The sequence below is a fragment of the Nerophis lumbriciformis genome, linkage group LG25 (genome assembly GCF_033978685.3).
Source record: "Nerophis lumbriciformis linkage group LG25, RoL_Nlum_v2.1, whole genome shotgun sequence".
Taxonomy (NCBI): Eukaryota; Metazoa; Chordata; class Actinopteri; order Syngnathiformes; family Syngnathidae; genus Nerophis; species Nerophis lumbriciformis.
The window spans coordinates 27,038,939-27,064,302 of record NC_084572.2 but is presented as its reverse complement, the minus strand read 5'-3'; the positions used below and the strand labels follow the sequence as shown (position 1 = coordinate 27,064,302).

Sequence of the window (25,364 nt, the reverse complement as noted above, 5' to 3'; positions counted from 1 at the left end):
AAAAATGCTTCACTGTTGATCATTTGAGTTTCATGCAAACACAGTTTAGTGCTAAAAGGAAAAGATGATGTGAAACTTTATTGCTCTTTATTGCCACATGACAATCTTCTGACTCGGATTGTAAAATGTCAGACATCACGTGTTGTTCTTTTGAAATAGTTTTTGTTTTTTTTAAGGATCGACTTGAAGTTGGGCCGCTGGTACGTGTTGGAGACAAACTACGACCACTGGAAAGATCCGTTGTTCCTGGATAACCGCAGGACTCCGGCCATGAAGTGCATGAACGCCACCACACAGACCGTAAATGTTTTTTTATTTATGTATTTATATGTATTTGTATAGGTCAGGAGATTTAAGAATGTTATTGTTTGACAGAACATCTCCATGACGACGCTTTACGACGTGCTGTCCACTAAACCAGTGCTCAACAAGGTAAGTTTTCTTCTTCTTCTTGGTTAGATTTTTTTCCTATTAATTTACTGCTATCTTTCAATAAAAATACATATTTCTTTCATAAAATAACTTTTCTGAAAAAAAAGTTATTTTCCATAAAATTATTGCTTTTTTTTCCTCATGAAAGTACTGCTTTTTTTCCTCATAAAAGTAATTTTTCCCTTTTTAAAAAGTACACATTTACTCATAAAAGTACTTTTCCTCAAAAATACCTCATCAAAGTACTACTATCTTTGTGTCCAGTTGACCACGTACACGACGCTCATGAAAGTCTCGGAGGGCACGCTGGAGTCGTACATCCGAGATTGTCCCAGCCCCTGCATGCCCTGGTGACCCCGCCCCCTGCCCCAGAGCCCACTAATCAGCGTCCTTCACATCCCTTAGAAATGTTTTAATCTCTCTTCAGTTTACTTTTCCCCCCCTCATCTTCAACTGTGTTGTGTACTAAATGTCAAATGAAAGTAAATATTGTGTAAGTTGAGAAAGGGAAGTGCATGTGAGCACATGTCACGATGGTTCCAGGTGCGGGCTGCCAACCATGAAATAACCTTCCTAATGATTAATTAATAAAACTAATTGCTACACTTTTCTATTTTTTTTGTCACAAAAATATACCCCCTTATTTAAGCTGCAAGCTTGTTTTGGGTGTACACCTTTCGAATTTTGAGTGCATTCAATATTTTGGACACAGGTATGCCACCTTTTACAGGCTAAGGCAGTGTTTTTCAACCACTGTGTGCCGCGGCACACTAGTGTGCCGTGGGAGATTATCTAATTTCACCTATTTGGGTTAAAAATATTTTTTGCAAACCACTAATTCTAGTCTACAAATTATGTGTTGTTGAGTGTCGGTGCTGTCTAGAGCTCGGCAGAGTAACTGTGTAATACTCTTCCATATCAGTAGGTGGCGGCCAGTAGCTAATTGCTTTGTAGATGTCGGAAACAGCGGGAGGCAGTGTGAAGGTAAAAAGGTATCTAATACTTAAACCAAAAATAAACAAAAGGTGAGTGCCCCTAAGAAAAGGCATTGAAGCTTAGGGAAGGCTATGCAGAACCAAACTAAAACTGAACTGGCTACAAAGTAAACATAAACAGAATGCCGGACGACAGCAAAGACTTACCGTGGAGCAAAGGCAATGTACCGGTACATCTAATCAACAATGTCCCCACAAAGACGGATACAAACAACTGAAATATTCTTGATTGCTAAAACAAAGTAGATGCGGGAAATATCGCTTAAAAGGAAGACATGAAACTGCTACAGGAAAATACCACCAAAATCGGAGCGCAAGACAACTAAAACACTACACACAGAAAACAGCAAAAACCTCAAAATAAGTCAGGGTGTGATGTGACAGGTTGTTACAGTACACCTACTTTGAGACAAGAGCTATAGTGATGCATGCTTGGTTATCTTTAAAGTCATATCCAACAATTGCGACGACTTTTTACTGTCAACTGAGTTTTGTTTTTTAATGATTTCTGCTGGTAGTGTGCCTCCGCATTTTTTCAACGCTAAAAATGTGCCTTGGCTCAAAAAAGGTTGAAAAACATTGGGCTAAGGTGCCTAATATTTTGGCTTTGGGTGTCTTATGATTAGGTGTACCTAATATTCTGTCAAGTGTACATATTTCAGCTGCAAATTACATAGAGTGCACTTAATATTTTTGGCTGCAAGTGTACCTAATATTCTGGCCAACAGAGTACATATTTCAACTGTAAGTAAAGGTAATAGTTTGGGTCTACATAATTGAGTGCACTTAATATTTTTGGCTGCAAGTGTACCTAATGTATGGGCCCTGCAGTGCAGACAGACTTATCATCCTCAGGTGTACCCGATTATCTGGCCTCAAGAGAACATATTACAACTGCAAGTAAAGCTAATAGTTACTTTGAGTGCACTTATTTTTGGCTGCAAGTGTACATAATATATGGGCCTCCAGTGCAGACCAACATCTCAACCTCGGGTGTACCTAAAGATCTGGCCTCAAGAGTACATATTTCAGATGCAAGTGCAGTTAATAGTTTGGGGTCTACCTAATATTTTGGGCTGCAAGTGTACCTAATGATTTGGGTGTACCTAATATTTAGGCTTCCAGTGCAGACAAACTTTTCAGCCTGAGGTGTACCTAATAATCTGGCCTCAAGAGTACATATTTCAACTGCAAGCACAGCTAATAGTTTGGATTCTACCTATTATTTTGAGAGCACTTATTTTGGGTCTTGGGTGTACCTAATATTTGGGCCTGCAGTGCAGACCAACCTTTCAGTCTCAGGTGTACCTAATAATCTGGCCTCAAGAGTACCTATTTCAGATGCAAGATTAGCTAATAGTTTGGGGTCTACCTAATATTTTTGGCTGCAAGTGTACCTAATATTCTGGCTTCAAGAGTACTGTCAGAATAATTGTATCTTAAGTTATCACAAAACTTTTGTGTTGCCTTGAGTTCCCGGCGAGTAGACAAAAGCTGTCTTTGAACCTACCAAGAAGGCTTGTAAAACTCCACTGTATAGGATGGGAAGCAACATGAAGGTGTGCTGTTTCTTTGATGTATTGTAATCAATAGAAAAATATTGTCTTGACCCGAGATCTACAAAGCGAAGAGGAAGCAGGACCTGACTCCCCTCCGGGGACCTCTACTTTGAACCGTTTTTACGACCTTTTCTTTGAACTGTTTTAATCAAAGGCGATGGCTGTTTACGACCCCTGTCCCTTAGAAACAGCTGTTGCTATGTAATCAGGGAAAGTCCAAATAAAAGAGGAGGCATACAATCTTTCGCCAGAGCATGATGAGACTGTACAAGAGTAACGTCCAGACGTCTCTCCTCAATTGAGCCAAATTTAATTCTGTCTGTTTAATTCCTTGCTTCTTGTCTTGTTTAATAGATGTCATCAGTGTTTGAACCTGACAAGTACATATTTCAACTGTAAGTAAAAGGTAACAGTTTGGGTCTACATAATTGAGTGGACTTAATATTTGTGGCTGCAAGTCTACCTAATACTGTATGTGGGCCTCCAGTGCAGAGAAACTTTTCATCCTCAAGTGCACCCAATAATCTGGCCTCAAAAGAACATTTCAACTGCAAATAAAGCTAATAGTTTGGAGTCTACCTATTATTTTGGGCTGCAAGTGTACCTAATGTTTTGGGTGTACCTAGTATTTATGCCTCCAGTGTAGACAAACTTTTCAGCCTCAGGTGTACCTAATAATCTGGCCTCAAGAGTACATATTTCAGATAAACGTATAGCTAATAGTTTGGGGTATACCTAATATTTTGGGCTGAAAGTGTACCTAATGTTTTGGGTGTACCTATTTTAGCCTCAGGTGTACCTCATATTTTGGCCCAGCAATGTACCTGAAACTTTGGGTGTGGCTAATGTTACGTAATTTCAAGATGGCGGACAAATGAGCTGCTCTTGTAAAACAAATTAGCATTATCACATTAGGTCAGTTACATTCTAGCAATAAAAGAGTATTTAACATTGCCAACATTTTATTTAAAACTTCATAACATGGTAACAACATGGAAAAGAGGTGAAACTAAACCCTTGCGGGATAAAAGATGTATAAAAAGAGAAATAACATGTCAACAAACCAACATTTTCTAAATCAGCAGGCGTATGAAGATGACCTCATCCCAAATGACAACACACACTTTGTGGACTACAATTATTGTTAGTAATGTGTGCATTAAGTTTTTATGTCTACAGTATTTGCTTGTAAAATAAAGGTCATAAACAAGAGAACAGATTAAAAGTGCAAACCTTGGAACAGCTGATTAATGTTTTTCTATTCTTTCTGGGCGCCAGCAGTTCCTGCAAAATGCAAGAAAATATAAGTGTTATTGTTAGAGTTACACAGGTGGTGTTCAGCAGTGGCACCATCAAAACAAACAAACCTGGTTCCTTCAGAGCCTCGTCATTTCCCACAAGCCCGTTGCTTCCGAGGATTTCCACCCGCAAGTCGTTAATCTGCTGCTCCGCCACGATCCTCTTCTGCAGCTCCTCCTGAAGCCAGTCACTCAATCAGGCCCAATTGGCCTTTAAAAAGGCGCGATAGCAGCTGTTGGGATTGGACATAACGTTACCTCACACATGACGCTGAGCTGCATGGGCAGGTCGTCCACTTGGACAAAGTCGTCTTCGTCCGACGTCCTCTGACTGCCTGAGCCCACCTCCTGCACAGAAACATATTTCAGATTTCCTGGGATTTCAAACACAACTCTGCTTAATTACACATCATGACCATCCTCTTAATGGAACTACTAGTTTGCTTTCGCTACATCGGTCAATGGTGTTGCTAAAGTGATTGACAGGAAGACCGCCCAGTGACTGAATCATGACTGAAGACAGCCAACGACTGAATCAGGACTGAAAAAGGAAGAATACATGCAGACTTCTGGTTGTTACATCAAAAGTAATACAAAACATTTGCGATCCTTAGGACTTACGTCCACGTTGATCATGACTGGTGAGTCTGTGTCAGGGCTGCTGGTGGTGATGGACTCTTTGGGGAAGCTTTGAACTTCTAAGCTTCTGCTACTTTCTTCTGGCGCACCAGCGACCGTGTCCTCCTCTTCCTTCTCCTCAGGGCTGTGACTGTCCACCCCAATTGGCTCATCTTCAGTCAGCTGGACAACTTCAGACTCAACTGTTTGAGAGGGGCATGATTAAAAGTGTGGACTAAAAAGTAGTTTCGCTGAGTCAGCAGCAAGGAGCACTCACTGTTGTTTGCTGAATTTAGGTAAGTTGTCATCTCTTTGCTTTCCTCCTAAACAGGAGAGAGCACACAGGAGATAATACAAATAATAACAGAAGAAATGAACAAATTAAAAAGATGGTTTGACAAAAACAGACTATCTTTGAATCTCAGTAAAACTAAAATAATGCTATTTGGTAATAGTAGAAAAGAGCATCATACACAAATACAAATAGACGGAGTAGACATAGAAAGGGTAAAAGAAACTAGATTTTTGGGAGTATTAATAGATGATCAAATGAACTGAAAATCTCATACACAAAACATACAACATAAGGTGGCAAAAAACATTTAAATAATGAATAAAGCAAAATATGTCCTGGGCCAAAAATCACTACATATTCTCTACTGCTCGCTAGTGTTACCATATCTGAGTTATTGTGCAGAAATATGGGGAAATAACTACAAATGTGCGCTACATTCGCTAACCGTGTTACAAAAAAGATCAGTTAGAATAATACATAATGTTGGATATAGAGAACATACAAACCCTTTATTTATTAAGTCAAAAATATTAAAGTTCGGTGATTTGGTAAAATTGCAAACAGCTAAAATGATGTACAAAGCAAACTATAACCTGCTACCAAAGAATGTACAACAATTCTTCTCAACTAAAGAGGAGAAATATAACCTTAGAGGAAAAAATAATTTAAAGCATTTATATGCACGTACAACACTTAGAACTTTTAGCATATCAGTATGTGGAATTAAATTATGGAATGGATTAAGTAAAGAAGTTAAAAATTGTACTGATATGATCCAGTTTAAGAGGTTGTTCAAAATAATAGTGCTTACAGAGTACAAAAAAGAAGAATTACCGGTATGAGAAATACTTCCAACCTTATTGAAAATAAGATATTCTTCATCTCAGTATGTTAATAATGACTGAATTAATTAATTAATTAATTAATTACATATTACAAAACTGTTGTATACTAATTCATAGATGTTATTTTATTATATAAAAAGGTCAGTAAATGATTCTATATATTTGTAAACGCTTGAAGTGGGAAAGGGGTAGGATTAAATAAGCTTTGCTTCTTCCTACTCCTTTTCGGGCATGATGTAAAATGAAATGATATGAAATTGTGTGATGTATTATGATGTAAGTGTGTTCATGTTCGAAATAAACTAAAGAAAGAAAGAAAGAAACAAGGAAGCATTAAACTCATATATGTACACAGTACAGTACATGGAACAGAAATGTTGGAAGTTTTGAAAAAGAGCGTTCAAACGGACCTCGTGATCCTCCACATGGCTTTCCGCCGTGGCCTGCAGTGACGTTTGGACGTCCACAGGCCCCGCCTCAAACTCCTCCAGCTCCTCCTCCTCGTTCTCATCCTCGCCGCTGCCGTAGTTTGTCAGGGCCTGTGTCTCGGCTTTGGAAAGACCTCCAGGAAAATTAGAAATGAATTATGGACTTAATATTTAACTAAAGTTAAATACTCATTTATTTCATTTGTTATCAGTGACACCAAAGTAAAGCAACTAAGCAAACATTTTGGTACAATGGAGGCAAGGAAAAAAACATCACTTTCTGTCATTACACACTGTCTAGCTCAGACCTGGGCAAATTAAGGCCCGGGGGCCACATGCGGCCCGTTGAGCTTCTCAATCTGGCCCGCCGGACATTCCCAAATAATTTTTTTAGACCTTTAAGATGGAAAGTGTAGCTGCCATTATGATGTGCAATGATGTTTTCTAATGATCATAAGTCTTCAACTATACAAAGTATTTCAATGCTTGGAATCTGCGATTATGGATGATATACTAGTTACTATGGTAATCTAATTAGTTACTATGGTCATCTAATTAGTTACTATGGTCATCTAACTAGTTACTATGGTAATCACAGCAGCTCAGACGAGGCACTAAGCAGTGTGGGCAGGAAGCATTTCCACAGACGTGGAAGGAGATTTTCACAGCAAAGTTCTAAAGCTTAGTGATGTATAGACTAGAATAGAAAGTACTTTATTGATCCCTGGGGGAAATTCAGCAAATATCAGATGTATCAGATTGTAGGTGGGTTTATTTTGTACCCTTCGCGTTCATATTTCACTGTTTGTTGCATTTCTGTTGCGTTTCACTTGATTATAAAATATGTCGATCGAACGGGGGTGTGACTTTTATAAGTTGTAAATTTTCAGTGTTTTATCGTTCATAGAAAAATTTAAAATTCCATTACGTTTTTTAAGGCGGTCTGTTATAACGTTTTTAGCATTCAAACAGACATTATTGTGAGGTATTGTAGTAGTGTTCCTAAAAATAGATATGCCGGCCCCCAGACACACTTTTTTCTCAAAATTTGGCCCCCGAGTCAAAATAATTGCCCAGGCCTGGTCTAGCTTGTTGCCATTTTTTCCTTACTGATAGAGAGCGGCATCCCATAAGCTTCAGCCTCCTCCTCATCTTCTTCATCGCCGCCGTCCTGACTTCTCGTGAGACTAGCCAAGCCCATCCCCTGCTGAGAAGAATTAGCGTACTGCTCCCTGTCGTCTTTATCCTGCTAGACAGAGAGAAAGCTTCATGTGACGCTCTAAAAGAGGGATGCATATGCACAGACCTTGTCTTCATCTGGAGAAGCTGATGTTTTGACCTGGACCATCATGCTCTCCTAAAGTAGAGGTAAAAAAAATAAAACATTAACATCACTTTAGATCAGTGGTTCTCAAAGTGGGGGACGCGGAACCATGACTGGGGGGGCGCGAGTGACGAGAAGTTGTTTTTTGGGTTGTTTTTTTTATTATTTTTTTAGACAAATACATGTATTACATTTAAAAACCCAGACAAGCATCAAATAAACATACTATAAAAAGAGGAATAAATACTGTCTCTTACGGCGGAACACCATCTCTCTGTCGACGTAATAAACAAATCGCGTTGTCCCGCTCACCCACCGCAAGTCAGAAAGCAGAAGACACAAACCACGCTGAATATCAGAAAGTAGCCAGCTACCCTAATTTCTAATCTCAACTCAACGTTGAGCATGATTTAAGAGTGGCAGTATCAAGCCTGCAACCCCGCTTTGAAAAAATGTGCAGTGCAAAACAGGCTCATTGCAGCCACTAACTCTGTGATAAAACTTTTTTTTTTAGCAAGGTAACTGTTCATCTTTTTACTAAATGGCAGCATTTTATTAAATTTTTTGCACAGTTTGTGAGTTCAATACTTTAAGATGGTTTATCTTTTTGAAAAAGACATTTATGTTATGTCAATAAATCTAAACTTGACTAATTCTGTGACTATTGTGACTTTTGTTGGTGTGAGGGGGGGCCCAAAAAAATTTTTTCATCTGAAGGGGGCCTGACAGAAAAAGTTTGAGAACCACTGCTTTAGATCAAGTGTTTAACCATAAGGCCACCAGGGGCCCATTGTTGGGCCACCAATAAATATCTGTTTCTCAGCTGTGGTCCGTATGGGCCGCAGTGGTACTTGGTTGCACTACTCTTTTCCACCACTTGTGGCAGTAAGGATAACATCAAACAAACAAGACTGGAGATAAAGTCGGAAGTTTCTTAAGCGCAAAAATTATGACTAAGTTGGTGAAGCTGCATTTTTATTTAAATTAAAATTTAATTGGAAGTTAATTTAGGAAACACATATTTTAGTTAGAATCTATTTATCTTAGCACTGCATAATTGTATGAAAAACAAATGTATCAGTTTTAGTATTCTTCTTCTGCAGTATATTTGATTACCGGTAGTGTTCTTTTTTTTCTCCAGCCTGACCTAAGCCTTGATAATAATCGTTGAAATTAACACATGCGTTCATATACCACACCATACCATACCAACTTTATTTATAAAGCCCTTTAAAAACAACCACAGTTGAAGAACAAAGGGCTGTACACCACAAAGAAATAGAGGCAAAGGACAGACTAAAAAAAACCCATTTAAAACAGAAGTAAAATACACATTGAAAAAGCAAATACAAATGAACCAAAATCAATTTGTTGGATAAAAAGCAGTTAAAAAAGTTAAAAACAGTTAAAAACAGTTTAAAGTCTCATGCTGGGTTAAAAGCCAGTGAATAAAAATGGGTTTTAAGAAGGGTCTTAAAAATAGCCAAAGAAGGGGCCTGTCTCACATGGAGAGGGAGATCGTTCCAGAGTTTGGGACCCGCAACAGAGAAGGCTCTGTCCCTCTGAGCTTGCGCTTTGATTTGGGTACCTCCAGGAGCAGCTGATCAGCTGACCTGAGGGACCGGGTGGGGGCATAGAGGTGGAGCAACTCAGAGAGGTAAGGTAGGGCAAGACCACGTAAGGATTTAAAAACGGGTAAGATCATTTTAAAATGGACTCTAAAAGACACAGGCAGCCAGTGGAGGAAGGCTAAAACAGGAGTAATGTGCTCTCTTTTTCTTGTGTTAGTTAAAAGTCGGGCAGCTGCATTTTGCACCAACTGCAGACGTGAGAGGGAGGACTGACTAATTCCAAAATACAAAGAGTTACAGTAATCCGAGCCGAGATTGGATTACTGTCTCAAACTGTTGCCTAGAAAGAAGGTTTTTAACCTTGGCCAGCTGACGTAAATAAAAAAGCTGGCTTTCACCATTGTGCCAATCTGACGGTCCAATTTAAAATCACTGTCAATACGAAAGCCCAGGTTGATGACCATGGGCTTAACGTGCAAAGCCAAGGGGTGGAAGTCAACAGGGGGGAGCTCACAGGTACCACTAGGTCCGAACACTATTACTTCTGTCTTCTTTTCATTTAAGTTTAAGAAGTTTAGGGCCATCCAGGCCTTGATATCATCAAGACAAGCAAGTAGTGGCTGCATTGAAGAGGCATGATTTCTCTTTAACAGAAAATAAATTTGTGTGTCATTGGCATAACAATGAAAACAAATCATCATGCTTTAGGATTGAGCCCAGGGGAAGTAAATAAATAGAAAAGAGCAGTGGTCCTAAAAACTGAGCCCTGTGGGACCCCACATGTCAAGGGAGCAACAGATGATTCAGAACCAGCAACATTTACAGAGAAGGTCCTGTTAGTCAAATATGACTTCAGCCAACTCAAAGCAGTACCACAGATGCCCACTTGATGCTGTAGGCGGCTAATTAAAATATTATGGTCCGCCGTATCATATGCTGCTGTTAGGTCGAGTAAAACTAAAATCACATGATCACCTAAATCTGTTGCTTGAAGGATGTCATTAAAAACCCTTAATAATGCTGACTCTGTACTATGGAGGGGTTTAAACCCAGACTGGAAGACTTCTAAAATATCTCAGTCCTCAAAAAGAGTGTTTAACTGGGTAAAAACAATATTCTCCAAGATCTTTGAGAGGAAAGGCAGCTTAGAAATGGGTCTAAAATGGGCTAAAACTGAACTGTCCAGACCAGGTTTCTTTAAAACCGGTTGAACCATGGCGTGTTTAAAACTGGTAGGAACCACACCAGAAAACAGACTGCTATTTAAAATGTTAAGAACAGGCTGCCCTATGCAAGAAAACACTTCTTTAAAAAATTTAGGAGGGACAGCATCATGGGGGGAACCTGAGGGCTTCATATTCTTCTTGTAACTGCCGCAGAGTCACTTGCTCAAACTGATTAAAAACAGCAGAGTAGTTAAACGGGACAGAAGGGTCAGAGATCGGAACAGAAATGAGAGCCCTTGTTGTGGCAATCTTATCACTAAAATACTCTAAAAAGGCATTGCACAATTCAGAGGAGGGTTCCAACATGTAGGCTGAGGGGCATTAAGAACAGAGTCAATGGTTTTGAATAAAACACGAGGGTCAAGACTATTTGAGGCAATAATGTTTGCCAAATGTTCTCTTTTTGCCTCTTTTACTGTGCTCTGATATAGATGCCAACAGTCCTTTAAAATCTGGAGTGACACCTGAAGCTTGTCCTTCTTCTACCTGTGTTCAGCTTTGCGGCACTCACGTCTGATCGCACGGGTTCTCTCATTAAACCGGGGTTCTGATTTAGTTTTGGCCTTTTTGACGCCTGTGATTATTTTCATTATATCATTTGACATGGTGTATCCTGGTAACTGTAAATCGGTTAGATATAATTATTGAATATGATTAAATTTAAGAGTAAGATTACTAATTCTGTGTTAATATTTGAGTGAGTCCCTGGCCTCTATATTGCGCCAAAGTTGGGCCCCTATGACAAAAAGGTTTAAAAAAGGCTTTAAATCCAATGCATATTTGAACAAAAAGTTGATACACTTTTCTAATATTGTTGAATGACAAAGAGTGTTAACATTTGAGTGATACATACTGTAAATAAAAATAAACCCACCTTAAAAGTGTGACTGGCCTCTGGAGGTGCCTGAGCCTTCTTCCTCTTCTTCTGCCGGGCTCCAGAAGGGACCCCAATGCCATGGTCCAAGTCCTGCATGAGCCTGAAAAAGGCTAGCTCATTGAAGAGGATGTCCGAGATCTCCACCAGAAGGTCCTCGCCGCAGTCCTTTAGGGTGTGGCCCGCGAACACACTGAGAGAATCCTGCAGGTTGACGAGGCGAGAGGTCAGCTTAGGCTATGTCCAACCGTCAACCGAACACAAATATTTTCAAAAACACACATTTGGTGTTCAAGCAATCTCTTTTTCACAAAAAAAAAAAATAATCACAGGCGTCACATGTGCATGTTGTCCAATCAGAAGCCCGAAAAAGCAGCCAAAACTGACTTGGTGGCATTAAAACGCCTCTGTTCCTCAACATTGTGGTATATTATCAAGACAATGATGTGTAGAATATCTTTACAATCAATAACACACTTTTACAAAGGCCATGAAACAAGAATGTTTTATTTTCTTTTTTTTAATTGCTTAGTGTTATAAGGCGCAAGTAAATAACTTAAAGGACTCAGAGCCCTATGTAAGAAATGCATGTCAAGTCATCATTAAATGGCCCTGATATGTCAAAAGGCATTAATAAATCATGTTCTTTTTGAATACCTCTACAACTGATAACAGTAGTTCAGCCGGGATATGCTCATGTTAAAATTAGATTTACAGCCCCGAAATCTTGTTGTTATTGTTTTAATTTCGATGTCCGCCCTCTACCGTTTGACCAATTAAAAAGTCTGTGAGTGTGTCACATCTAGGTTGCCAATTACGCACCGCCATCGTCCTCTAACTACTGCCACTGGTGAGGTTACTAAACATGGCAGACCTTAGTAAATCTAAAAGGCCTCGTTACGATTCTCAACTTATTCATGACAAAGCCAGGAACAAAACGAGGATTTATATCTGGGATGCCTTTGGCATCCGATGAAAAAAATGTTCTCCGCCTTCAAACTTGCTAATTTCCTCCTTGATAAGTAAGTAAGGCATTTATGTTTTCTTATTACTTGTAATAAATGGAGATGGACATTTCGTATTAAACTATATTGTCTAATACAGTCTATGATCTTGTCTAACAAAGCTAGTATGTTCGTGCAACGAATGCTTAGCGTGCTGGCTCGGTCAATAACACTTTGACATATAGGCTAACGGGGAAAATATATGCCCATTAGCCTGTATGTCGGCGGGGAATTGAACTGACAGTGCAAATTATCTCTATCTTGGTAAAATGTCTCCTTTAGTTTTGGTCGTACATTAGGCTGCTAAGCATGCTCTACTTATTTCACTCGTATAACCTTTGCTAGCGTTGGTTGTACGGTAGTTCGTTTTAGTCTTTGTTTTCTGATAGTACTGACAATAACCATATGATTGCCATTTGTTGTGATATTGTACGCAGGCATGAGTTATTTCTTCCTGAAAATAGCCTAATTTCTGTGTAAAATGTGTTGGTTAGAGATTTGTTATTGACAAAACGCTTGTCTATTCAGCTATTATGGTCCCATCACCTCAACCCCTAGTAAGAGTCAGTGGAAATTTGAAGGTCCTTGGAGTAGCCCAGTCAATCGTGCTGGATTCGGCGGCGTATCTGGCAACCTCAGTCAGGGAGAGGGGTAGGGTACTACAGAATTTTGACCGTAATTGCAGTATAATTTCTGGACAGATTCTTACATATGGCTACTTTAATTTTCTGTTTAACTACGCTTTAAAAACATGAGCTGAGGTCACACAATTCCAATGACTCAAGGTGTCTCGAAACAGCTTTTTTAAATTTATGATTACAATATTGGAGTTTTGAGTAGTGGCAGATATTTATCCAATACAATATCAGCACAAAACATTCACTTTTTTATTTTGTAGTGTGAAATGTTAAAGGAAATGGCTTGATTAATGAACTTCAGTCGAACAGAGAACAATGGTAGGTAAGAAAAACACTAATCTATTTATTATCAACCATCTGGAACGGTCTTATGCCGTCTTTAGTTGAAGCGGATAGGGAACTGGGTTTTTTTTACAACACATAGTGGTCACAGTAATTCATTAAGTTAGGCTCAATTTGAATACCCATCCTCCCCCTTTGGTTTTGCGCATTCACGTCAATCAAGAGGCGTTTGAATTATCCTGCAGGTAGAGCGGGGAAGGGTGAAGTACCTCCAAAAAAGCGAGCTCGCAGAACTTCCTACACTATCGAGTGCGAGGAGAAAGATGGTAGACCAAAAACCCAGAGAAGCATACAAATGTAGGTGTAATTAATGATTTTCATAATAATGAGACTCTATTGTTCAAGAGACTTACTACGTATGTCTACCTTGTGTGCTATTTGTGTGCTTAGCTGTTGTGTAGCGTCTAGCTCCTAGTAGCCTACAGCCTACCATGGTTACATTTAAATAAAAGTAAATTACTTTACTATAAGTACAAGAAGAGACCAACCCTGTGTGTTTTAACTGGCTGCCCAGCTATGCACAAGTCAACACTCTTAAGGACTGCTTATATCAATAGATTTTAAATGAAAGCCAATGTAATTCCATATTAAGTTTATTTTACCTGATATCAGACCGATATTAAGATCAAATTTGGGACACTTGACAAGCCTAAAAAAAACTCAGTTTGACCTGTCCACAGTAAAGCCTGAGTTCCTGAGGCTCTCAACAAGCAGTTTTAGTAAGGCTTAGTTTTTGAGGACCAAACCCCCCATTTGTGTGTGGGAAAGAGACCAAATGCATAGAAAAATGTGTGTTTCCAAAATAGTTGTATTCTTGTGGACATGGGGTTGTACCTGCAGGATGCCGCCAAGCTGTCTGTGGAAGAAGCGCACAAACTCCTTGCTCTCATCATTCTGCTGGGTGAGCGCCAAGACCTTGCGGCATAAAGACGTCAGCAGGTGCTGGGAGCACACTTCGTCCATGTTCTCCTATAACAGGAAATCACACATATTGAATGTGGTCTCAAATCACACATATTGAATATGGTCTCAAATCACACCTTTCAGTTGCCAGAACCTTTAATGGTTTTCTCAGTAGTTCCAGATTGTTTTGTGAGCTTTCATTAAGTACCATAACAAGTCATTTGCACCGTATGACTTCTTTGGGGCATGTTTTATTTTATTTTTTATATATATATTTTTTCCGATTTAAAAAAAGGGTCTGCTGAGAAATTGCTCTAGGTTAAAACATTTTTCAAACCAAAAAAATACATGTACAAGCAGGGAGCATGTGCACATACACAAAAGCAGGCCCAGAAAAGCAACTAACAATTTGCAGTCTTGTTGTTATGACAGATTCAACAGTCTCAATGATAGCGAAAGTTAGCTAGCCAAATATCTATCATTAGCTCACAACACACAGAGCTAATACACATATTATTAATATTAGGTGTGGTTTAGGCCTGGGCCGATAACAATATTTGCTTGACAATATATTGACCTACAAATTATTGCCGATAAACGATATTATTGCCAGATGTCTTGTCAAACATTTGCAGCGTTTTCAGAAATGCAATTTTTTTAACAGTATTAAATGGTGATGTATTTAACCACAGTTTCTGTGAACGCACGTCGCACACCATTTTTGCTGTTTTGTTTACACTGACCTGGCTTGTTCACCAAACTCCTCAGTAAGTGTGGACTGTCGGGTGCAGCGTGCAGGTTTGTTGAAGTTGTGCACATTTGGCAAACTGGCTCCTCTCCTCGGTGTTGATACGCTCTTGTTCCAAAGGTTTAAACAGAAATATTCCCACACTGGTGCAGTGGCATTTGGTTTTGTGATCATTTTGTCCATGTGAGCTGCTACATGCTAACTAACTAGTTGCACTGTGTGGCTAGCGGCCCCGATTCACAGCACAAAGAGTCAAAGACACTTCATGAGGACAAGATAATTCACCCTCTTCTTTTCTTCTCGTTATGGCAAAATCACGCACAAATGCTAAATGCAACACAAAGCATGAACGCTTTTAAAAAATGTACTGACTGACTTAGTTTTAATTCATCGTCAATTAATTGAATTATCGAATATCTGCCCAGGCCTAGCGTGGCTACGTCAATTAACATAGGCATTTATGACTGCCCCTTAACTGTCAATAAAATCAAAGTGCAAATTAAATTACATTTGACCACTTTAGTCATAATTTTTGCACTTAAGAAACTTCTCTTTTAACTTTAGCGCCAGACTTCTTCTGTTTGGGATTGTCATGACTGCTACAAGTGGTGGAAAATTGTATTACATCTGAGTACAGAAACAACACCATAGTGTGTGTAGGCATGTTCGAACTTTTTCTTTGACTAGGCAGCCCAGAGAATCTTTGGAGAGACTGAAGGAGAGTAGCAATAGATCTTGCAAAAATATAAGAGACTAAAGCCGCATTTTACACTAAAGACAGCCTTTTGTGACAAAGAACTGCAATACCAACTCTACCACACATTTTCTTCACATGAGTAACAACAAAACGTGAATAAAGATCAACCATGGGTACAAGTTGGCATATTCTACTCAATTTACCTTTAAGAAAGGAATGACCTCTGACATGATTGCCCTAATTTGCTGGTTGAGTTGTTGGGTGTCAATCTGAGGGCAGTGCACGTCACCAGAGGCTCCTCCTGTTTACACACACGATGGTGGGGGAAGAAAATTCATATTATGTGGTAAAAGTGGATAGCAGCGACAATGTCATGGCGGGTAGTACATACCGTCTGCCGCAGCAACAGCAGCCTCCACATTTGAGAGGTCGGATTCACCAGCTGTGCTTGTGTCCCCTTTCAGCTTCATGCGCTCGTATTTGTGTATCTTGGCCAAGGCATAATCCAAATGGATGACGGTGTTGCCTATTAAGAGTCAAAGGTGACAGATATGATGAAAAAATGCCCCTCTAGATTTATATTCACCTATCTACATGTATTCGGAGTTATATTGGTGAGGGTCGCAATTGTTGTAAGAGTAGGTGTCTAAAATCTGACTTCCGGCTACAAGTAGGGACATTTTTCTTTCTTTTTTTAAATGGAATGCTATGATAGATAAAAAGGCAATGTGTCATTGCAAAAACGATCGTAGCACTTTATAAGAATGTACGCAGCTCATGCTAGCACGGAGGAACCAGTAAGTCAACATCCCTAAGATTGGCTGACACCAGTAGTTGAAATAAGCAGAACCAGCCATTGATGGTACATATGCTTTGACACAGAACATTAGAAGAATGGCCAGAAAATAAAATATGTTACAACCAAGGGCTGTTCTTTGACATGTGTGCAAAATATAATGAGGGATTGAATTTATATGGGGCTTTCTAATCATTCAAATATCCAAAGCGATTTCACAGTGAAAGACATTAATCACTCATACAGTAATCACACTGGTAACTACGGTGGTAAGCTAGCCCAGCCGACGACCACCATCAAACACGTTCACTCACATTCACACACCAGCATGTGTGGCACTGGGAGCAAGTTGGGTGAAGTGTTTTGCTTAACCATCTGAGCCACACCTGTAAAAACCTAAAACCATCAACGCCCATAATTTCTACTTTCCAGCAGTTTAAACATACCCGGGTCGTCCTTGGCAAATGGATCCAGGTTGGTAGAAGACACAGTGCTGTCATTACCCACAGACTCTGCGCCATCTCTCTTCTTCAATTTCTCCTCCATCACTTCCTAAAAACACAAGACTTCTTTTAGGGTGTGTGTGTGTGAAGAGGAGAGACAGCAAATATTCAATATTCCTGAAAGCAAAGCCTGGTTTAATTAGGCCGAAATGAATGCTCCACCAGAGGACTGGAAAGAAAGCAAGACCACACTTCAAACAAAAGCTCAAAGACATTTCATCCATCACTCTTAAACAAGGGAATTATTCAGACACAAATAGTCTGACTTCCAATTAGCTGAACACACAACCAAGAATACAAGTGTGCTCGGTGACAAACGCACACAGACAGCTGAGGGTCATTGCTTACAGACCGTCTGGCTGTCAAGATGAAATCAATGAAGATGCAGGAAGGGAAAAATTAAAGATGAAGACACAACCAGACAAGACAGGAAAGGATGAAAGCAGACCGAGTAGAGGGAGAAACTAATGAAAGATGTATTGTGATGTAGAAGATGGGAAAACCACTGGAGAGGAAGATGGAAATGGGGGAGGTTAACATGAAGAAAAGTCAAGATCGGGTCGGAACAAATAAGTAAGCGCATGCTGGGAATCGCTAACGTGGTTGGTCTCTTACGACATCGCTGGTTGTGGGGCTTTCACTGGGCGTGAGCTCAGAATGAGAGCCTCCGGTCCAGGACGCTGCTCCGAGGGGCGGCATTTCCTGGGAGGCACTCTTCTCAGCCAGATGCCTAGTCACCAAGTCCTGCAGGGTCATAAAAGGACAAGGACAGTCTTCAATTACTTTCTTCCTGGGATGCTGCTTCTATGAAGCCTGACATGCATCATAATCATCATCCAAATCCTGAAACATCCTCAAAAGCCTATAACATATACTCCCTTTAGAGCAGAGGTGCCAAACTTGTTTTCATTGAGGGCCACATTGCAATTATGACTGCCCTCATGGGCAGCTTGCAACAGTGAATACATATAAATATTCTAGGGCCGTCAAAAAAAACTAGTTAACTCATGTGATTCATCAAAAAAAATTAGCGCAATTATCATTTATCAAAGCAGATTAATCACGCAATTTATTTACACATGGTCCTTTACCCTAGCTGTGGATGGTTTACCTAGTGTGCTTGCTGGCAAATCAAATCAAATCAAATTTCACACCAAAATACACCCAGATGGGCGTTAAGATAAAACTATTACCAATTTTTGAGCAAATAAATGTAGCGCATTCAACCAAAAGTGTTAAAATGTTCCTGGATTGTCATCCAGGAACAATAAAATTGCATTTTTGTCCAAATATTGGGGCCCTTTTAAGTTAATTTTAACTATGCAAGCAAGTAATAACCTGTAGATTAATCATGATGAATCCAAATGTAAAAAAAAGATTAATCTGGTTAAAAAATAAAAAACAGAGTAATTTGAAAGCAGGAGAATATTCCTGTATTAAATTGAAGCCTCTCCTTGTTTTCATTCAATAGCTATATTTAAAAATGTGTTTTTCTTTTTAAAAGGCCTGTTACATGTTACTGTTTGGGAGGGGCAAGCACAAAATAAATTAATTTCAATAGGAGATGACAATTTGAGATACAAGTCTTAACATAACCAATTAAGCTTCTAAATTGAGGTACTACTGTACTCCAAATGATTATTAAAGAAACAAAATGTTACATATATTATTCGGGATTACCTGTCCCCAATTATCACTTGCTTCCAATTAATGCTGTGTTCCCTTTTCCATCTAACTAAAGCACATCAGCTCTAACCACAACATTTAGAGTCTATACTAACCTGCAGAGAATAGAGCGCCCTCTGCCTTAGATAGTCTGTATTAAGCAGCTGCAGCTCGTGGAAGAGCTCGATTAGAAAGTGAGGCCGGGACTCGTTCTGGGATATCAGAGTCGCCACCTCGGAGTAGATGGTCTCCCTCAGAGCTTCAAAGAGGCAGAAGTCGCTGCTGGTGTCTGTAAGTTCGGAGATGTTAGAACAGATTTCCTTACACCGTGTCCATAACAAAAGCCAGTGCAATGACAACAACGCAGGTCAAATGTAGAATGTGGGCATGCGTGGGATGTTGTTGGGAGGTGCGGACCAAAAAAACATGATGCAGGATGTGCATGGTGAGTTTACCTGCTGCTTCTGTGCATGCAATTCTGTTAGAGAGGAAGGGTGTTCTCCATGCATAAGCTGTCAGTAGGATAAATGAACAATTAACTCAAATTTGAATGACAAATGGGCAAAACTGTTAGAACTGTGATGACACACAAAATTAGTTTAAAAGTGAAATGGGTGACAAACAACTCTGATAGCTTTTAGTCATACCAGAGGAATGGTCATTTGGTCTGTTCCCAAGCTTAGTTTTGGTGTTGAGTTTCTCCTGAGTGAGTTTATCCAAAAGATGCTGATCTTTGTGGCGAGACAAGACTGCCCTCTCTTGGTGAAAGTCAGCCGTGCTGCTCAGGCTGTCGCTCTCCCGACCTGCTAAAACATGCAAAAATGTGCTACAATTTTCATAACTTTTGTAAGCAAACTACCAAATCTGACTGCCACTATACCTTCATTGTTTTTGCTGAGTCCTTTGCCCCTCCTGCGGCGACTCTTAGAAAGGGGCGTCTTGCTTCGCGAGGCCAGGTTGGCTTGGGCGGAGGCCTTGCGACCGGCTTTGAAGGTCTTCGTGATGGTGGTGGGGTCCACTTGATCGGGCAAGCTGCTGATGCTTCCCCCTGAGGCCCGGCCGCACTCCACAGGAGACTGGCTGCAGCGGTGTGGCGGCATGGCGGAGGACGAGGGCGGTGTTTGAGTAGGATGTTGCAGGCCTGTGTGATTGGGCCATGCTGGTGCTCTGAAGATAATCGATTATTTCCTTAAAAAGCACGTAATGACCTACAATGCTGTCAAGCATTAACGAGGCATACCGTCTGTCTGCTGCCATGTTTAGAGGCGAGCGCTGCAGCGGTGGAGGGAAACTCATGTACTCTGTTTTCATGGAGGTGTTGGGGCCTAAATTCTGCTTGTGCTGGTCCGGGTTAGCGTGACAAGCTGCGCCCTGAGGGAACTCACCCATCGCAGTGGGGAAAAGCGGAAAGGGGTGAAATCCTGCAGTGTGATAGAGATAAGGATATTTTGGTGGTTGGGTAAATTTGGGGAATTCAGTAAAGTTCTAGTAGATTTATTCTTGTGAAGAAAGGTCTCTATACCCCTGAATCAGTTGTATTTAGTTTTATTTTCACCTAGAAAAACACTCCATAAGCACAGACCTACACCAGGCCCTGCCTCCCTAATAGTAAATAAACCTGAATCCAGACGGTGATACGGATCAGCCCCCAAAACAAACACTGTGTGCCTTATTTCATTTCTGACATTCCCTGAAATGCAGATGAAAATCCACCCATAACCTTTTGAGGAATCCATAGCGCAATGAAAGAATTGGAGGGAAGAGTCCTGTCAGTCATAAACCGTCTGTCGGTGGAGGCGCTAGCATACACACAGAAGCTGAAACTCGTAACAGAAAAGTAAGGTAACATAGTAGAAATTATCAAAACAATCTCCAAAATGTAATCACTTGTTTCTTACCCCATTTTCAACATTATTGAAGAAGATGAGAAAAATACAGCGATAACTTTTTGAGTTATTTTGCTAACTGACAGTTGACAAAAATCCTTAACATGGATTACGTAACCTGCTGGCAGAAGTAATAAGACCGATCCAATGTACTCAAGACATTTTTTATACTTTTAAAAAAACAGCACAAACCTCCGCTTTGTGTTAAAGGGTGACATTATTATTGTTAGTGTTATTGTCAGCATCAACATTTCAAACTTTTGCTTGTTACATTATGCTTTTGTAGTCTTGTATTCATTTTTTGCTGGGTGTTTTTAAGTTTTCTTTTTTATTGTATTTTTAGAATGTGTCACGGACAATTAAAAGGAGATATAGGTGCCAGTTTGAACTTGGTATTATTTGTATCTCCCATTTTATGGGACATTCTACTGTTCTACCTCCTACCATTGCGGCTAGTGTTGTGGCGGTAAAAGCATAATAAAGTGGAAAAAAACCCTTTGTCTTCTAACCTGGGGCTGAAGAGGACGAAGTTTGTTGAGGCTCCACCTGCTGCTGCTGCTGCTGCTGCTGCTGCATGAGCTCATTCAGCACCTGTTTCAGTCTAGATCAAAGGCATGAGAGATTAAACAAAGAGATACAGGTTTGAATTTACAAATGTTTCTAAAAAATGTTTTACCTTTGTACATTGTTTTGCTGCCAAGCTAATTGGGTGTAACACTGGTTAAGCTGGTGCATGACCAGGTGGGCCTGCGGTGACGACAGGCTGTTGGATGGCATGCTCTGCGGACCCCTAATCAGGCTTTGCATCATGCAAGACATCATCTAGAAATAGATGGTCAGAGGACCCATATTTAGTCTTCATTCATCTTTGGTCCGTACCTACAATCAATCTGCAAAACAACCTGCTGGTCCTGCATGAGTGTTTGACACATGGTGCTGTGGTCTAGTTGTCTCTGGAGCTGGTTGATCTGCTCCTGCCAGTGTGTGGAGCCCTCAGCGACAGAGAGATCGGAGGCCCAGCACAGGTTCTCTTGACGCCTTGAACCTGCAGGCTGGCTTGCAGGCTGGCTTGCAGACTGGCTGGAACTCCTAGGTGGCTGCTGTGGTTTAGTCTTGGTCTTAACATGAGGGGATGGATGCTGGCCAGTGGCTGCCGGGGGCTTCGAGTTACTGATGACACAGACATTAAGAGCAAATTATGATGAGACAAAAACAAATAACGGCCACTCCAAATAACTGACCATTCTTGATTTTTTCTCTTGGTGTATGTTGTCTGAATACTGCCAGGGGAGAACATATGCACAATGTCATCACAGCTGCTGTCCGAGCCGCTCTCAGAGCTGCCGTCTTTCTCTCCTGTTTGCTCAGAGTGATAGTCATCGTCCTCATCCACTTCCATGTTGCAGGGAGTGGAACCCCATGTGGCCATTGTCCTAACACCAAAAAGTAGTTAGGAGAGAGCATTTTAGCAGCTAGATTGTTCACGACTCCTAACGTACAATAACTCAAAAACATTAAAAACTGCAAGCAGTGTTGTATGGGTTCTCGCGTCCCCACGCAAGTCAGGGTTTACACCAGTTGATGGCAGGATTCACAGCGAATAAATGCCACGGTGAGTACGCAAATAAGTAAAGGATGTTAATTTGATTCATTAATACTAATGCTTTTTTGACACAATTTATGTAACTGAATATTTGTAGGTTTAAATTTTGTGAACGGAATTATGCAAATGATGAAATTATGCTGACAATTTCATCGAATAAAAAATTGTGAGTAAAATGCGTGTTTAAAAATTCAGTCCAGCACGTCCAATGTTTACATTTTTTTTTAAACCTTTAACATCGAAACTGTAGGATCTGCAGTAAATAATTGTTTTAATGTGATTACCATGTATGTCTTATGCAGCAATAATGTAACAATGCCCAAAACAAATTTCCTTAACGGGACAATAAAGTTTACCCTGTCTGAGTTTTCAAAATATTGTAAGTCCTAATTATCTGCACGTTTGAGAGGGATACGTGGTATTATGATAATCAGATATTATGTCACAGCAAGCAGACCAAGCAAAGCAGAGTGGGCACGGTTTATTTACAGAGTAGATAATGAATTAATCATACCGGTAATCCTCACGCAGGTAAAAAAAAAAAAAAAAAAAAGTGGCCGCAAACAAGCATCTTTCTCGCAAAGTTGACCAACTTCTCAGTTTGTGGCAACAACCTTTTACTGTACAAGTGAGAGGTAATTCAGATAAAGCGAGGAAAACCCAGAGGAAATGCAGCAGCTCTCCGGCTCAGTATGTCAATAGCTGCATAAGCTAGTTAGCTCTGTGATCAATGCGCCGCTGAAAGTAGTTCCTTAGGGTTACCGGTACACTAAAAACAATATCGCTAAAACTTGGTTTATATGCCGGTTTAGAGTATTGTTGGCGGTTTTCGGATTTTGAGAGGAATTTATGAATGTTTGTCTATCTGTGTTGGCTCTGCGATGAGGTGGCGACTTGTCCAAGGTGTACCCCGCCTCTCGCCCGAATGCAGCTGTGATAGGCTCCAGCTGCCCCCGCCACCCAGAAAAGGACAATTGGATGTTTGTGGGCGCAATAGATGACTCCCATTAGCTTCATTGTTCGCCACCTTGTACCTGCCGCCGTATAGTACAAATTAAAATGCATTTAAAAAAAAGACGTGTTCTTGTCTTACATAGGGATTGTGAATGAGTTCCCCTTTAAGGCCCTCAAAATAGCAAGGAAACATTGCGAATTATAATAAACATTGCGTTTTACAAAACTGCATCAAACCTTTCATCCCGACTACCGACAATCTCGGAGGAGGAACCCGCTTGTTCGTTAGTCCTACAGGGGGAGTAAGCGATGCCGCTGCGTCTCTGATGTTCAGCCATTAAGGACTCCAGGTGCTTACGGCGCTGCCGCAGTTCTTCCCGCAAGATCTGGTGACGACGCATCTCCGACCACAGCTGCTGGCAAACGCAAACGCAGATCAGGTTGATTTTTTTATTTTTTTATTTTAAAGACACTATTTTTTTCTTTTCATGTGTGTTTGTGTGTGTCACCTCGTTGTCGGTGACTGAAGTAGCCGCAGCTTCTGGAGCGGTGGGCTTGAGCCCCGGCGGACTGGGTTTGGGCGCAGAGGAGGTAGGCTGCACGACGACCGGGGTCGAAGCCGCAGCCGGGATCTTCCATGGCAAACATTGGTCACTCACTTGGCTGGACAATGAGGACTAAAGCAGATAATATTTAGAAAGTATAGTGGACTGCAATGTAGTTGCGGACAGGTTGCGAGGATACCTGCAAGTCAGGGCAAGTCAGCTGGAGGTCCTGGATCTTGGCTTGAATTTCGCAAAGCATCCGACTCTCTTCGTGGACCTGTTTGAGCGCCTGCTTCTGCATACGAAGCTTCTCTTTGTATATCTTCTCCCTGTTCGGTCACATCAGGATGATACAGTAAAAATATGCATCTCTACACATCATCTGGTGGACTTTGGCTTATGTACCTGGCCTTGCTGTAGAGAACGGCGTCCGATTCCCTGGGATGCTGTGTCGATTCAGCTGCCTGCGAGCCTCGAACGCAAACTCTTGTGTTATTCTGCTGCTGGTGTAAAGCTTCCTCTTCATTAGCTGTTGTTGTGTCTGTGTCATCACTCTGCACACAGGGCAAAGGGCAATACTTAATAACACATTTAAGTTTTGATTGTTTTTTTTAATTTCATTTAATTTTTTGTAATTATTATATCAACATAAAAAACACAAGATACACTTACAATTAGTACACCAACCCAAAAAACTTCCCGCCCCCATTTACACTCATTCACACAAAAGGGGTTGTTTCTTTCTGTTATTAATATTCTGGTTCCTACAATATATAACAATACAGTCTGCAAGGGATACAGTCCGTGAAGCACACATGATTGTGTGTGCTGCTGGTCCAGTAACATTTTCATTCATTACTATTTTTTATATAATTGTTTTTATATTGTTTTACTTTCTTTCTTATTTTATTTTATTAAAAAAAAAAAAAAGGACCTTATCTTCACCAGACCAGGTTGTCAATGAAATTAGATTGTTTAAAGGGTTCTTAAAACCAGGTTTAAGTTAGTTGTCATGTTGACAACCCGGTCTTATTACAAAAAAATGTCGCTTAAGTAAGCATGGCTGACCACTTTGGTCGATATAAAATTTGACAACCCGGTCTTATTACAAAAAAGTGTCGCTTAAGTAAGCATGGCTGACCACTTTGGTCGATATAAAATTTAAATGGGTCAGTTGTGGGGGTATCCCGATATAACTTTTTAAATTTCGAAACAATGATATTAATCCAATATGACATCAGCACAAATCATGTATAATTTTGGGAAAGACACAAACCTATTTATTATTAACTCTCTGGAATGGACATACACTGTCTTTAATTAAGTTGAAATGGAGTGGTAATTGTTATTTGGTGACACCTACAAGCCACAACAATAAATGAAGCTAAGCTCTTGACAGTAAACTGGATGATGCGGAAACGTTTGTAATATATGCAACTACAGTCGTGCCTCGTTTATTGTGGTTAATTGATTTCATGACCGTGATACAGTAATTGAATATCCGTGAAGTAGTAATCAGTAATTAATTTATAAATTATAAATGATAAATGGGTTGTACTTGTATAGCGCTTTTCTACCTTCAAGGTACTCAAAGCGCTTTGACACTACTTCCACA

General features: G+C 40.2%; 2 protein-coding genes across 3 annotated transcripts in view; one reads left to right on the top strand and one right to left on the bottom strand.

Moving 5' to 3' along the window:
- asah1b (N-acylsphingosine amidohydrolase (acid ceramidase) 1b) overlaps positions 1-1,037 on the top strand; it is an 11,844-nt gene extending 10,807 nt beyond the window's left edge. The window contains exons 12-14 of the mRNA XM_061984087.1: positions 177-300; positions 376-432; positions 697-1,037. Coding sequence (XP_061840071.1) covers positions 177-300; positions 376-432; positions 697-786 — 271 coding nt within the window. The 3' untranslated portion in view covers positions 787-1,037. The remainder of the gene's footprint in view (positions 1-176; positions 301-375; positions 433-696) is intronic.
- Positions 1,038-3,930: 2,893 nt separating this feature from the next.
- The window catches only part of pcm1 (pericentriolar material 1), a 37,566-nt gene continuing 16,132 nt past the window's right edge, over positions 3,931-25,364 (bottom strand). For both annotated transcript variants that reach the window (XM_061984084.1, XM_061984085.1), the window contains exons 14-40: positions 24,155-24,303; positions 23,949-24,078; positions 23,714-23,881; positions 23,442-23,620; positions 21,889-22,080; positions 21,550-21,817; positions 21,324-21,469; positions 21,157-21,248; positions 20,002-20,182; positions 19,642-19,928; positions 19,409-19,567; positions 19,217-19,273; positions 18,878-19,050; positions 17,712-17,840; positions 17,040-17,145; positions 16,189-16,323; positions 16,001-16,098; positions 14,290-14,418; positions 11,466-11,675; positions 7,777-7,827; positions 7,581-7,719; positions 6,453-6,604; positions 5,180-5,225; positions 4,906-5,105; positions 4,543-4,632; positions 4,354-4,462; positions 3,931-4,270 (exon numbers count right to left, since the gene is read on the bottom strand). In XM_061984084.1, the coding sequence (XP_061840068.1) occupies positions 4,245-4,270; positions 4,354-4,462; positions 4,543-4,632; positions 4,906-5,105; positions 5,180-5,225; positions 6,453-6,604; positions 7,581-7,719; positions 7,777-7,827; positions 11,466-11,675; positions 14,290-14,418; positions 16,001-16,098; positions 16,189-16,323; positions 17,040-17,145; positions 17,712-17,840; positions 18,878-19,050; positions 19,217-19,273; positions 19,409-19,567; positions 19,642-19,928; positions 20,002-20,182; positions 21,157-21,248; positions 21,324-21,469; positions 21,550-21,817; positions 21,889-22,080; positions 23,442-23,620; positions 23,714-23,881; positions 23,949-24,078; positions 24,155-24,303 (3,801 nt within the window). In that variant the 3' untranslated portion in view covers positions 3,931-4,244. The remainder of the gene's footprint in view (positions 4,271-4,353; positions 4,463-4,542; positions 4,633-4,905; positions 5,106-5,179; positions 5,226-6,452; positions 6,605-7,580; positions 7,720-7,776; positions 7,828-11,465; positions 11,676-14,289; positions 14,419-16,000; positions 16,099-16,188; positions 16,324-17,039; positions 17,146-17,711; positions 17,841-18,877; positions 19,051-19,216; positions 19,274-19,408; positions 19,568-19,641; positions 19,929-20,001; positions 20,183-21,156; positions 21,249-21,323; positions 21,470-21,549; positions 21,818-21,888; positions 22,081-23,441; positions 23,621-23,713; positions 23,882-23,948; positions 24,079-24,154; positions 24,304-25,364) is intronic.